The sequence below is a fragment of the Ylistrum balloti genome, unplaced genomic scaffold, assembly GCF_031769215.1.
Source record: "Ylistrum balloti isolate Yb309-2 unplaced genomic scaffold, AGI_CSIRO_Ybal_v1 Utg369772, whole genome shotgun sequence".
Lineage (NCBI taxonomy): Eukaryota > Metazoa > Mollusca > Bivalvia > Pectinida > Pectinidae > Ylistrum > Ylistrum balloti.
The window spans coordinates 3,396,200-3,411,159 of NW_026781965.1; the positions used below are offsets into that span (position 1 = coordinate 3,396,200).

The 14,960-nt window shown below is 31.1% G+C and overlaps 1 protein-coding gene across 2 annotated transcripts in view; it reads left to right on the forward strand.

Annotated features, from left to right (window-relative positions):
• Positions 1-323: 323 nt before the first annotated feature.
• The window catches only part of LOC132543914 (caspase recruitment domain-containing protein 11-like), a 45,365-nt gene continuing 30,728 nt past the window's right edge, over positions 324-14,960 (forward strand). For both annotated transcript variants that reach the window (XM_060207465.1, XM_060207466.1), the window contains exons 1-5: positions 324-380; positions 9,447-9,636; positions 10,776-10,904; positions 11,750-11,919; positions 14,459-14,573. In XM_060207465.1, coding sequence (XP_060063448.1) covers positions 9,471-9,636; positions 10,776-10,904; positions 11,750-11,919; positions 14,459-14,573 — 580 coding nt within the window. In that variant the 5' untranslated portion in view covers positions 324-380; positions 9,447-9,470. The remainder of the gene's footprint in view (positions 381-9,446; positions 9,637-10,775; positions 10,905-11,749; positions 11,920-14,458; positions 14,574-14,960) is intronic.

Genomic DNA, 14,960 nt, shown 5'->3' on the forward strand with positions numbered 1-14,960 from the left:
ACCCACTATGCAAGGGAGTTAATCCTGTTTTAAACTAGGCATATACGCCTTTGTGTTACTGGTGGCTCCTATGTATTGAACTTTTAAATTACTTCATTCACTTTTAATTGATGTACTTAAGGACATCTATGTAGTTATTTTGTATAGATTTTTAGTGTTAAAGAATTCTAATTAATTAAACCGGTCGATTACCCCTCGCGTGGGCCTCTCGGGTAAACCAGGAAGTTCTGATTTTGGGAAAAGATCTTTAACGCTGTTGTTTATTGGTCGATGTTACGCAACGAAGAGGTGTTGGTATTTGCGCCACTTCTGCAGATATGAGACGGAATATGAGCAGCTGCCAGCACCTGTAGTCATAACTAAAGTTATCATATTGTCGGGTAGGTAATTAAGATTATCAACATTAATATTGTTATTACACTTTAATATCACAATGAATATATATTTCTACGTATACTAGATCTACGTACATCAGTATGTAAATAACCACTTAATTAAGCCTGCAGTCACGTCATCAGATACGACTCCGTCAATCACGCATTGTCAAGTGTGTATACGTACCGAGTCAATCACGCATTGTCAAGTGTGTGTACGTACCGAGTCATATAAACAAAAATATTTATGTTTTTTTTTTATATTCACATCCTTGAACATCGACCACTTAGAGTCACATAGTGCCTTAAGGGGCCGAGATTGCACGGACCTGATGCTGCCCTTTAATACTATTTTGCAGTTACCATGAATTTAATTGATTTACAAACAGTTATTGAATTCTGTAGAAATGTTAAACATTCATGTTTTATTTTTGTGTTCAAAGTGTATAAAATTATAAGATACACTGAAGTTGGTAGGTGCACAGATAATGTTTCTTACCTGGAAATTCTGTGGACTCCATGTTCAGTGGGTGATCTATAAGGAGGCGATTCACTGCTAGGCCATCGCACAGAACTCTATATGACTGTTTCCAATAACAAAAAGTTATTGAAAAAAAATTCTTAACATAACATACAATATACAATAATTTGTTAGAAAAATAAGATATTGAAAATTCAATATTGATATCACAGAATTATTTGAATGGATGATAATTACCTGCTTGAATAAGTGATATGATATTTGATAACATGAATTCATGTTTTAATGATATACCTATGGGTGATATCTTTAATTAACAGACACTTCCAATATTGATGATATCACTGATTAACATTTTAATGACATCACCTGCTATAAATGATACCCTCAACTGTTTTTTTTTCGATTATATTACCTTTATTGGTGATATTGTTAATGGCTAGTTTTAGATGTATCATTAATTAATTAGTGATTTCAGTATTCTGTTATATAAATAAATGAAATTAGTGACATCCCAGATTTAGGATGTTTTTAAATGGTGTGAGTTGTCCTTCTGGTTTGTGGTATCTCTTTTTGAAATGATTATCAATTAATTGAATAATAACCTCACCAGTGACATTTCAATTAGTGTTATAATTTAGAAAATCATGGTTGTTGTCTCATGTGTGACAGGGTTGTGAAGTGAAACAGCCGGTAGTTTGTTTATGTTTAATTCTGAATTGTTCAATAAAATTACAAGTATTATCATCACCAAACCTGCTTATTGGTTATATTTAAGCAAGAAATCTTAGTACATATTTTTAATTAAGATTCTAACATAAAGTCAACAATTATTTCCATTTGTTAATTAATAGTGTCTTGTTTAGTTTTCCATTTAGATAAACAGTGAGCTTGATTTCTTTTCGTACATAACCATACTAATGTCTATCTATAAACATCCAAAAAGACGTTTCTAATTCTGATTTTCACCTACAGTTTTCTGTTAATTGGACTTAATCAATTTTGCCATGTTAGCCTAATGTTGAACTTCATTTCTCTCCAAGTTCGTACACATATCTATCATAACCAACACATCCCAAAACATATTTCAGATTCTGAATTTCACCTTGTGAACAGTTGTCTGTAAATTGAAATTCCATCCTTTTAACAACATTTCAACATCAATATGGTGTTAATTTTTTCTAATGTTATGTGCATTAAATTCTGATGTCAGAATAATGTTATGATTTGAAATTTATTGATGATGATGTTAAAAATGTTAATGTTCGAATGATGTCATAGTACATCCTTCTGATGTTAAATATTTCCAACACTATATTAATTTAAAATAAATGTTAAAAAATTTCAATGTAACTGTAATGTTATTTTATCTTTAAATGAAATTATTCAATGTTAAAGTAATGTAAAATATTAACATTATTTTCATACATTTGTGTTCATTTCATGTGATTTGATGCTAAAAATTTAATGTTAAAATAACATTACTTTTATGTTATTTAACACCATGAAAAATTGGTAGTTTAGTGACTTAAGTGTTTATAAACTGTTAACCCTTTGTTGACCTTGAAATCAGTTCTAAAAAAATGTGTATAAGCTTCCATTTCAATTTTGAAAAATTAATCCTGTCGAACAACTCATAATTTTGTTTCAAGTATCCTTTGGCTGAGGAAATAAATGTTACTCTGTTAGCTTTCTTGTGTTTATCATCCTGTGAACAATGAGCCTCATTTTGAGGGGGTTCTGTTTGCAGTAGTAGTAGGCTACCTCACTGAACACCATACAGAAGGCCTGACTGGGGTGGTCTCTGAACACCTACTTTTTTTAACAATAGGAAGGTGTTGTTTTTAGAAACAAATGCAAATCAATCACTTACTGTTTCAAGGTTTCTTTATTCACTCAGACTCATGTATGTGTAACAAGGGGTTATTACAATTCAATTTTACAAAATTTAAGGAGCGATGATAGACATAATATATTGTATACAGTTCATTGGGTTAATGGACAATTGTTCCAAATCGATACAAAAAACTATTACAACCAATATTGGCTAATATACGAAGTAAGCTTAATATTACTTAATTTTTACAGAACGAAATCATAGCAGGTTTGATAATTTTCGTACAAATAGGCTTACATTAATTAACAACTTTTTGTTAAATATTGTAAACATTCCATTCATTTTATAATAGTTTGGATTCGTATAGAAGTAGGACGGGATGAATTTATGTCTTAACTGTAGTACATTATCATTATTACAAATAAACAAAAAATGGAATTCGTCACCTATACCAGTGTCACATAATGGACAAATTCTGTTCTCTCGTTGGACTCCTGTCCATCTTCCTGTTTCAACAGGAATTTTTATATTGGAAGTTCTGAATTTACATATTACTTTCCACTCTTTCTCATTTAGACGTTTTAAATAATCTTCAATTTCGAAGTGATTTTAAAATATACTGTATGTTTGTCCTCGTGTTGAAGTTGCCAACTGCTGAAACCTATTTTGAATAAACTGATCGTGTAATGTTTGTTTAACTTTAATTCTTTAAATAGTTAACATTGGGTATGCATGAATTCTGATGTACCCAGACAAAACTAAGTCCGACACTCTAAAATACCTTTAACATAATTGATCTATTTGAACTGAGTTTGTCCAGCTTCATTAAGAGAATACATTAGTCTGTACATATGACTAGATAACTTATTTTCATTTGTGATTAAATTATACCATAAATTTATCATTCTCAATTTTATATCAACTCTAATCGGATATCTTCCTGTCTCTCCATATATCATAAAATTGGAGGTGTGTTTTCTTAAACTGAGCACTCGTTTGCAAAACTGCAAATGTATTGTTTCCAATCGACTGGTATTTTCATATCCGCATATATTGTCAGTAGTAGAATGACCTTTTTTAAAACCCGCCTGGGCTTTGCTGATAAGGCCGGTTTCATCAGATAGTTTATATAACCTGGTATTCAGTATCGATGTCAAAACTTTACCCAAACATGAAACAAGCTGTATAGCTCTATAATTATCCAAATTCTTAGGATCGCCTTTATTTTTGTAAATGGGTTTGATTATCCCAGTACTCCAGCTTTCAGGTATTAGACCAGTGTCTAATATAATGTTAAATAGTTTAACATAAATTGGTAACATAGTGTCAAGTGTACTCTTCATGTACTCATTATATATATCATCTATACCACATGCTTTATTATTTTTCAAATTCTTAACAGAGTAGACAATCTCTTCAGTAGTGACTGGACCGTTTAATATATTATCATACTGATTTCCCGCATTCAATTCTGGAACTTCAAAATCTTCATCTTCTCCATCTTGAAGATTCAAATTTTTAAGATATTCGTACAAATCGTCAATAGGCATGTCAACTTCATGTGAATTATTCCGTTTATCAATTATATTAAGGATATCCCAGAATGCCTTTGGATCATGCTTAGAAATTTTTCTAATATAAGCCATCTTTTTATCACCCAGATTTTTACCTGAGATTTACCTTTGTGTCATACAATACATTTTTTTACATGTTTGATGAGTGATCCATTGGAAAACTTTGAAATGTTGTTAGTTAATGTTTTATATTTATATAATGTAATAACTTTGTTATTTAAAGTTAAGTATATACATATGATATGAAATTTCACATGAAAAAAGAGAATAATTAAATTTAACAATTCATCATTAAATTATATATTAAAAACATTAAATTATCATATGGCCTTACAATACCACTAAAGACTATAAAATGAAAATTATTTCCACTAGATAAAAAAAACACAAGTTATTGAAACATATCAAAATTATGTAGCTAATAAAATTATGTGTCAAGACAAAATTTGATGTTAGCCAGCAAATATGTGATGAAATATATTATTCATCATTATTCAAAATTTTGCAAGTTATCACTGGGTTTTTTAAAAATACATCAAACTACATAGTTTACAAACTCACAACGATTGGTGGTGGATGGCCTTAGACAGTAACAGTTACGTTGCAACCATATAAATGGGCTTGTCCAAGGCCTTGGACTGTGTCCCCCATGGACTATTACTAGAAAAGTTGAAGGCGCATGGATATTGCTGTGAGACTAATTGAGAAATACCTGACTGGAAACAATGTGTTGGGTAGACTCAAGTATTAGCTCTTTTAAAAACCTAATCACAGGTGTCCCTCAAGGCTCATTATTAGGGCCATTGATTTTTAACAATTTTATAAATGATATTTTTTCATTTTACTAAAGAATCCAAACTATTTAACAATGCAGATGACAATACACTTAACTAAGAATTTAAACATTTTAGAAGAAATTCTGCAGAACTAATTTTAACCATGATTGATTGATTTGCAAACAAGAAAATGACAGGCAATCCAGATAAATTTCATGCGATCATTGTAGGAAAGAAAACGGTAAAAGGGGACATTGTCTTAAGAAAAATGACATTCAGATCAATGTGAGGATGATGTCAAACTTTTGGGTATGAATATTGATTCTGTTTCAAATTTTGACGCCTGCATTAAACACATCTATTCCAAAGTCTCTGGACAAAAAAATGTCCTGGCACAAATTGCTAACGATTTGACACTAGAAGGGCGAAAGGCAATTTACACAGCTTTCATTTGATCAAATTCCAATTTCTGCCTTCTTATATGGCATTTCTGCTCCAAAGCAAGCATCCAAAAATTAGAGTGAATTAATTTTAGAATATTTTAGTTTGTTTATCATTATTTTAATTCATCATATGAAGAACTTTTAGAAGAAATGTAACCAGTATACACCAGAAATAAACAGAATAAGAAATTTTGCTATTGAAACTTCAAAAAGATTTTACAAGCTCTTCACCAATTGCTATCTTAAGGATTATATTCATGTAAAACCTTCTAACTAGAAAGTCAGAAAGGTCATCTAATAAAATTGTAATTACAGATTTCCCATTAGGCTGTTAACATTTTGAATGCTTCATTTACACATTATACAAACTTGTATTAAAACTTTGCATGAAAGGAGGAAAACAAATTTAATAGAATTATTTTTGAAATGTCCAGATAAAAAAGATTAGGACTGTTCAAAATCACTCTTAAATTGTCATTATTGATTAATTTGCTATAGCTTTAACAATAGCATTCTATTTTCTTCCTCAAATAAATTTTTGTTGAATTATAGTTTTTTCTCAGTAACGTACTTTATATCTTTATTGATGATTTAAGGCCTTTCTGTACAACACATTCAATGATGGGCTTACACCAGATAAAATTCATTAAAAATTGTTACATATAATCATCTTATGGCTGGTATTTATATCATTTTGATGGGTTTTTGATGAGGAACACTTCAAGTATGTGTTCATAAACATCGTTGTCTTTATTCTTTAACAAGTTTCTTTTTCAGCTTCTAGAATTGAATCTGACAATAAACCCAATTGTCTGACGCCATTTACATTTCATAACAGTTAGGTAGAATTAGCAAGAACTGCTGTTTCATTGTCATGTTGACCTTCAGGGCTATTACCTGGTTATTGTAAGGTAAATACAGGGTGTTTTTTCAATGTTTTGCAAATAGCATATAGAATATACATACACACCAGGTATTATAACAGAAATTTGTACAAGATGGCAGAGAACATTTGCCACCATGTATACATACACAAAAACCATGACATAACCCACTATGTCATAACATTATGACGTCATCATGAAAAACTATTAACAAGCAACCATAACAGGAAGCGGGCTAATAAAATAACATAAGTCCACAATATTCTATTTGTACCAATGTAGAAATTGATGTGCACTATTTTCGCTCACAACTTTATGAAAAGAGTAAGGAAATCAATATACAACCCTGTATAAATTTCACATTCATATTACATCTAAACATTAAAGATGTATTTAGTAACTTATATATGCAATAATAACTTTCTCCTGGTTGTAGTGTGAATTAGATACCTAACAAAAATACGAAAACTTTTCACATTATTGCTAGAAACAGCCGAATCAATTTGAAAACAGAGTGGTCGACAATGAAAGTATGATTTGATATATAATTATCTTATTTCTGAATATGCTGGATATAGTAGTATAAAATGAGTTTCATCCTCAACTTCATTTTTGTCACAAGGGTGCCACAGTCTTCTAGTTGTATGAAGGCCATCGTATCTTCCAGTCTCAACATTTAGTGTATGGGCATTCAATATATACTTAGAAATGATCATTTTGATCTTTAAAAGTGGCTTGTTGAGATAGGATTGTGTAACAAACTGTTCTTTTACATAGCACTGGACACTTTCATATATAGATTTAACAACATTCAACAGTCCTTTAAAAAGAATGTCATAATCATTGCTCTCCAGGCTTTATTTCTTGTCGCCGATCGACTGGGCTTTAAAAAACAAGGATCTTTTAACCATGAAGAATTTTCATAGCCTTTTCAGGTGTATTTCATGAGCCTTTTGGTGGATAAGTATAGTTAATACAAAGTCAGCAAAACTAAAGCTAAATGCCAAGCTATGTATATTTTATCTTATTGTTTCACTACCAGTCAGGAACTTTTCAGATCATTAGGAAATTCAGAAATAGAGGAAATGCTCTGAACAGAAAAGAATTCTAAACCAAGTCATGGACGTAGCAAAATTTTCTCTTTTCCCCCCCTTTTTTTTTGTTGTTGTTTTTAACCAGTTCTTAGTCAAAGATGGCCCTGGCTGCTCATTGACTCACGATTATCATTTTTTTGGGGTAAACTTCCACATGACTGAGAGTGAAGAAATAAGATCTGATTTATGTCTTCATGGTTTGGAATGGCTGTTTTGATTTGGTTTATAAATTGTAAGTCCAAATTGACTTCCTTAGTCTATAATTTGCTAACAAAAAAATTTTGACGAGTCCCTAATTTAACCAGATCAGAAATACGGAAACAACATGTTTACGATATCATACCAAAGAACAAGTGACTGCCATACATGTGCTATCTAGGAAACCTGACACACCATGGTGTGATTAATAAAACCCAAATTATCTCAATTTTCCTTTTAAGTGCCATAGCTTGATATATTCTTCAACCACTTGTACCAGGAAATTTTGTAATAACTGAAGGATAATTGTAGGAGTGACAAAAGTGAGGATACTTCCTGTCTAATGGAAGATAAGGAAGTTTGAAGTTATCTGTATACATTGACCAGACCTGAAACCGGATCTGAAAGTCAAACTTGAATGCAGTAAATTCATGTGTTGCTGTGTTTATACCCATATCTTTTTGCATAAGTTTTCATTGAAAAAAGAAAAGATTTCATTGATTAAAGAAAATCTGTCAGGTAATACAAACAATCACACTATGTCATCTTGGTGTTGGTGTGTAACCCAGGATAAAATAGTGAATAATATTTGAAGTAGGATTATCAAACCTTATAGGTAAGTATAAGGTATACAAAACTGGATCTTACCAAATTTCAGACTGCAATGTTTTAATTTCATTTCTATAAACATCATTTGAAGTGTATTTCTCTTGTTTAATTTGTGTATAAACCCATCATAATTACTCAAAATAAATGAGTTTTTATATGTAGTATGGAAAGGTTAGAAATGCTGTTTATCACCCTGTGGATGATATCTATATATCGTCATAGTGATGATATCTTTATATCACCATAGTTATGACATCATTGTCACCATAGTGTCATTGTTATAGACATTTTCCTCAAAATATCATCGACCATTACAAATTATTAGATCAATTTTAGTTCACCTGTTTACAGGTCACAGAGGTCAAAATTGTTACAAACATTTAATGGCTGGTTCCCAATAACCAAAAGGCCCAGGATTATTGTATTGGATAAGTAGCATGCTGGGATAAAGGGATTTAATTTTGATTCAGATGTATGACTTTGAACCATTTTCAAGGTCATATAGTGTCAAATATGCTTAGATCTTAGTTCAACATTTTTTTCAGTAGCCAAAAGCCAAGGGTTATGTCACCAGACCTAGCATGCTGGGGTGAAGGATCACAATAAAGTCAATTTAACAAAATTATGTTGGTGTTCATCCATATTCACCGCAGACAAATTAGATTAAATCTTTTGAATGAAAAACTGCTGAATGTTATGATATCTGGCTAAAAGTATACTTAACTGAAAAGCAACAAAATCACTTCAGATGAATACTCTTTATCCTAGCTCACTAAAGTCAAATATGTTGAAATCTTCAAATAAGTTTTTGACAGTCGAGAGATCCTCATTTTTGTTATTTCACTTATACACTGTATATATACTGTAAGGTGAATAAGAAAGTTTGAGAATAAACTCTCCCGATATTATTATAAGTCTTAACTGCTTGCTATATCGTCATCATCTGTTTTAGGTGACTATACTTAATGATTTATGATATCATATCAAAATAACACAGAGATATCAAAATTGAATTACAAGGCAAATGTCGTAATATGATACACATCACAAAAAATCCTTTCACTCCTGTTGGTTTGACTGAATTACCTTCCTTTTCAGAAATATATCAGGAAAACAATTAGATATGATGTCATTCTGATGATAACACCACTAATGAATATATATATATATATACAGGAACACTTTGTAAAACAAGACAAGATGGATGAAGAAGATTTGTATGATCAGATGGTTGAACCGAACAGATGTACACTTATTAAGTATATAGAAACAGAAGATATTGTGGATGAGCTGAGACAAAAGAAAACCATCAGCGTTGATGACTATGATGAGGTCCATGCCTGTGCTGGACGAAGACGGAGAACAGGTACGGGCTGTGTTTAGTATGTGGTGCTTGGTTAATCAAAATCATAAGAGAAAAAAGGATTTTTTTTAATGATATTTTCGATTTCATAAAAATCCTTTACTTATCTCAATAAATTCCAAAAAAATTAACAAACCACACAGGAGCAAATACTGCCTAAAATGGTGACTTTGTCTACACATTAGTCTAGACAAAACATGTTATATATAAAAGTGTGTTTCAGGAATATTGACTGTTAAGGTAGCAGCCTGATTAAGAAATGACTCCAGATTCCTAGTATTACACAATCATGAATGTCTGTTTTATAATTTTCTTTTTTCTATTTAACACTTGACCTTGTAGAACAAATCAGACTTTGTCAATGTTTTGATAGAGGGCTTCATTGCAAGCAATCCCCAATTCTTGGAAGATGTACAAAAGCTGGAAGGAGGGGGCTTATTTGCCGGGGGATTGAGGCCTATTTACAGAGGAGTACATTAATAAACCAGTAACTTTGGGACTCAAATTTCATACAGGAACAATAAGACATAAAATTATAATATATACAAACTTACATAGGAAACATCATCTAGTAAGAATCCTGCAAAGGTCACTATATCAGGTTTTATTTCCCACAGTTTTTGGGGACAAAATGAAATTGGGAGAAGAAAAACTGCAATAGATTTTATTCTTTACTTAAAACTTTTTCAGTTCAGTGTCAAGTTCTATCTGTCTATAGGTTAACTTTTGTGTTGACAAGTTTGACCCAGTTCTTATAAAACTGCAGTAATAAAGTCATGTTGTCAGTATTTGTGTTTGCACTCTTTTCTTTCACCTGTCTTTTGATAAAGAGTTCAACACTGTGTTCCTTGAATTGTTAGATCTTTTAATATTTGCTTAGTAATTTTGTGAACAAATTCAATACAATCACCACACTTGGAAAATGTGCTTTTGATCTTATTTTTGATGTAACCTTTGATTGATCAATGACCCTTTTCAGTTTTTTTTAATAAACTTTATATTTTATTGTAACTTGCATATATACGCATGTTCATTAGAAAGTCTTTTTTCAAAACAATGTTTACATATTATACATCTATTCCAGGCAAGAATACATGACAGATTTGATTTGAAAAAACAGTGTTTCATGTTTCTCTATTTAGCAAAGCTTTTAGACATCTTACAAACGAAAGGGGACAGAGGCGTGCAAGACTTTTTCAAGACCATTGAGATGGTTTATCCTGACTTGTATCAGGCAGTGACAGGGAAATCTCCCCAGAAACCGCCTCCAAGTGAGTATTACAGAAGGTTGCCCACAAAGGGACATTGAATGCATTGGTTTACATGCGAGTTAAATTCTGTGAATAGGATTAGCCAGTGTAAGTGATATAGAGATAACAGAAAATACAGGTGTGGTATATTACATTTCTTACAGAAAAAAACAAACAAAAGTGATTGATATACCATATACTACAACCACAGGTTTGTGTGACATGTTTCTACAATAAAAAAATATACCAAAGTTGCATTCACTCATGTTATCTGTTGGAGTGTAATAGTATTACCTTTATTTGATTAGTAATTAGATAATAGGCTAATATGTGATAGTGTTTGATAGTGTAATATGTAATAGTGTTTGATAGTGTAATATGTGATAGTGTTTGATAGTGTAATATGTGATAGTGTTTGATAGTGTAATATGTGATAGTGTTTGATAGTGTAATATGTGATAGTGTTTGATAGTGTAATATGTGATAGTGTTTGATAGTGATAATAGAGTAATATGTGATTGTATTTAATGGTGATAATAGAGTAATATGTGATTGTATTTAATGGTGATAATAGAGTAATATGTGATTGTATTTAATGGTGATAATAGTAATTGATTTAATTTGTTTCAATTACCCATAGAGTCGAAGACTCTTTTCACATATGGCCTAATATATCAAATATATATGATGGTGATGTAAAGTCTACACACCACCAGACAATATTTTGTGGCGATGTGAAGCTGCATGATAAGTATATCAACTGAAAATTCTAGAAAAATGTGCTGGCTATGTTTTTTCAATGCATTTCTAATGGTATGATATCCTATGCTATAACTCATTATCTTGGACTGTTTTACATTTGACAGACTATTTGATAAGAAGTAGTCGAATGCCGTCTTTACACACCATAAACCACCTTCCACAACTTGCCCAGGACCTGAAGACGCAGTACCAGAATAACAAACAACTAGTTCAACAACTCCAGGAACTAGAGAATGCCATGGTGTTTGAACAGAATGACAACAAAGAACTGGAGGTACATAACATTAAGACATTACACAAGCAACTTAAGACATCATTTATTGGAATAATGTCTGGGAAAATTTTATTTTTCGCTTCAAACTTAAGTAACTGCTGCATATATTTTTTTTGTAATTCAGTTTTCATTTTATGCACAAAATAATGCAATACTTCTAAACATACAATCATGAAGAATGAACATAACACATATGTGCCCAGACTCATAAATACAAACACAAACATAGCAAATCACACACGCACATACATACAGAGAGCTTGGGAATAGGGTTAGGGGGATTGCAAGCCTCAGACTTCAAGTTACATCATGTGTAGTATTATAACAGTTATATTGCTACATATTGTAATTGTAATATTATTGCTTTTCATAAGAGAAGCCATTTTAAAAAATTTGCAAATCTATGTTATTTCTGTAGGCCTTATGATTAATTATCAGATTCTGATGGAATTTATTATCAAATTTGTGTCATTGAGATTTTAGTTTGGTTATCTATTGTTAAATTTGTGTCATTGACACAGTATTTTTCAAAATTAAATTCCTGTTTAACAGATTTAATAGGAGTGTTTGATCAGTAGTAATTTTAATTCTCATAACATAACACAAACTTCATTACACTCCTGAAGTAGATGGTCAATGGTTTGTGGAAAAGTTTTACAAAAAGCACAGGATAAGTCTTGTTTTATACCCATTATATGTAGAAGTGCATTTATAGTTAAAATTCTGTGCCTAATTCTATATTGTAACCATCTTAAGTTAGTGCTGTTGGTATTTTTTAAAGGACATGCACACATTTCTTTCCATTGTTTTTCCTGAATGTTGGAGATTAAACTTTTATTTTTTGTGATATACACTTAGTCTAATTATGACTTAAGACTGTATACTAATCATGAACCCCTTTTCTTTTCGTCGATAAAGATATCAAATTTAAAGATATACTAGGTAAACAGATCATTTTCCATAGAAGTTGTTTCTATTTTACTATTCATGAATTGTTTTATGGCAATAATTACACTATGAAATGTCAAAAAGTTAGATTAGTACCATATCTATGTTGAAATTCTACAAAACTGTAAAATGAACGATCTTCTTCAATAACGTCATATATACAGAATATTCCTTTTCTGTACCATTGTTTACAGAAAACATGTGTATTGTTTACTTTGATGTTGTGATGGTACCACAATAGAATTTCACAGATGTTTTCATTGTATATATGTTGGATGAAGATACTGTTTAATACCATGCTTCCAGAGCATCTCTCCAAAATATATTGGTGCATTCATCCATTATAGTTCTAAGTTGATGAGTTCGACAATTTGCTAATGGAAACTTATCAATGTATTTATCTATAATAAACATCCACTAGCATCTTCTTTATAGATCTCCCTTACCCACTTTGCTTTCAGAGCTGTTGCAAAAGATGAATCGTTTTCAAACCACCTTCATTGTATGACTTAATCATAGCATCACATTTAAGTTTATGTGTCTTTCCACACCATAGAAAATCAAACGGTATGTCATTTTTTTTTTTTTTTTTATATAAGAGTGCTATTGGTTTTGAAGAGCTATTAAGAAATGATTTAATTGTGAAATGAGTTTTTATAACCGTAATCTGCCCATTTGGAGTAAGATTTCTTTGGCTCCACGAACTTATTAGTGATTTCAGTTTACAAAGTTCCTTATCAGAGTTTAAATTTACTATGTACGTAAACATGTTCTATACCTTGAAGATTAAACTTTGTACTTCCTCATGAAAGATTGTGTTATAATTACTATGTTTTTGCTGCCTATCTAAAGTCTTCATGAAATTCATCGTGAGACCTGAAATTCTGGCTTAATAATTAAGTTGTTGTAGTGTAGCATTTAAAGATTTTCTCAACAGTAACCAAAGTTAATTGACCTGACAACGAAATGAACAAGTTGTTTCCAAAATACTTTAAAAAATTTGACAGAGGATCCATCAGAATCAGGACTTTTATTTTCTTTCATTTTAATGAAGGTTTTCCTCATTTTCGTTATGGAGATTGCCGTTCTATTGATAGTGATTCAAGGGAGAACATTTAGGTATATCATATGGACCTAATAATTCTCCCAAGTTTGAATCATAACCTCTACGGTTCTTTGTATAGGTTTTCATAGGAAAGTTTACTTAATTAAAAAATTAGTGAAACTTCGATTTATCATAGACGTGGAATTGTCAGAATGATTTCGTGGCTCATGCCATGCACCGTTAAACTTGGTGGTAGTTCCTCATATACAAAAATGTAGTCTAACCTTGCCTGTTTGCTGCATAATTCTTAAAGGTCTTTAATGGAAGACAGAAGCAATAATTAGAGCAATCATATTTTAGTAAACACTTTTTTCTTCTCTTTTTGAAAATCTATTCCCTCCTTTAAAGACCCCCTTGAAAATAAACTTTCTAGTAATTGTCCATTAAGAAATTGATATACGAATAAAGTTACATGAATGTATCGTGGAAATGTAGATTGTCATTTTGCGTGAGTAACACTTAATACTTTCGATGGTTGATTTTCAGAAAGAAAATACTGAATTAAGGAAACGAATTGACAGTTTAAGAACAGATCGTGATGCTTTGGAATCTCAGGTGGCAACCTTTATGGCTGAGAACCACAAACTAAAGGATGAATCGTGTATGTATATACAGATCTTAATATACTGTGTGAAATGTCTTCCTCATTCTTTGTAATTAATAAAACTTTGGTATGTAAGGACCTTTTACCGACAGAAATTCAGAGATGTCATCTTTAATGAGTATGATCACCAGGAATATCCCTAAGATATTATCAAAGTTACACGGAGACTAAGTTTTCCATGTAGTGTGCTTAGTTCGCTAAAAAAATGTATAGTAAATTCTACGACATACATTATTCATGTCATGTAATGGTCATAACCGTTGTCTAGAACATAAATTACTGGTCTCTGAATTTCTATGGAAATGATATTAATGTGAAAACTGACAATATTGTCGTCAGTCACATTTTTGTGGTATGGAAGTCGAGAAGTCTTTTCAAGTAAAT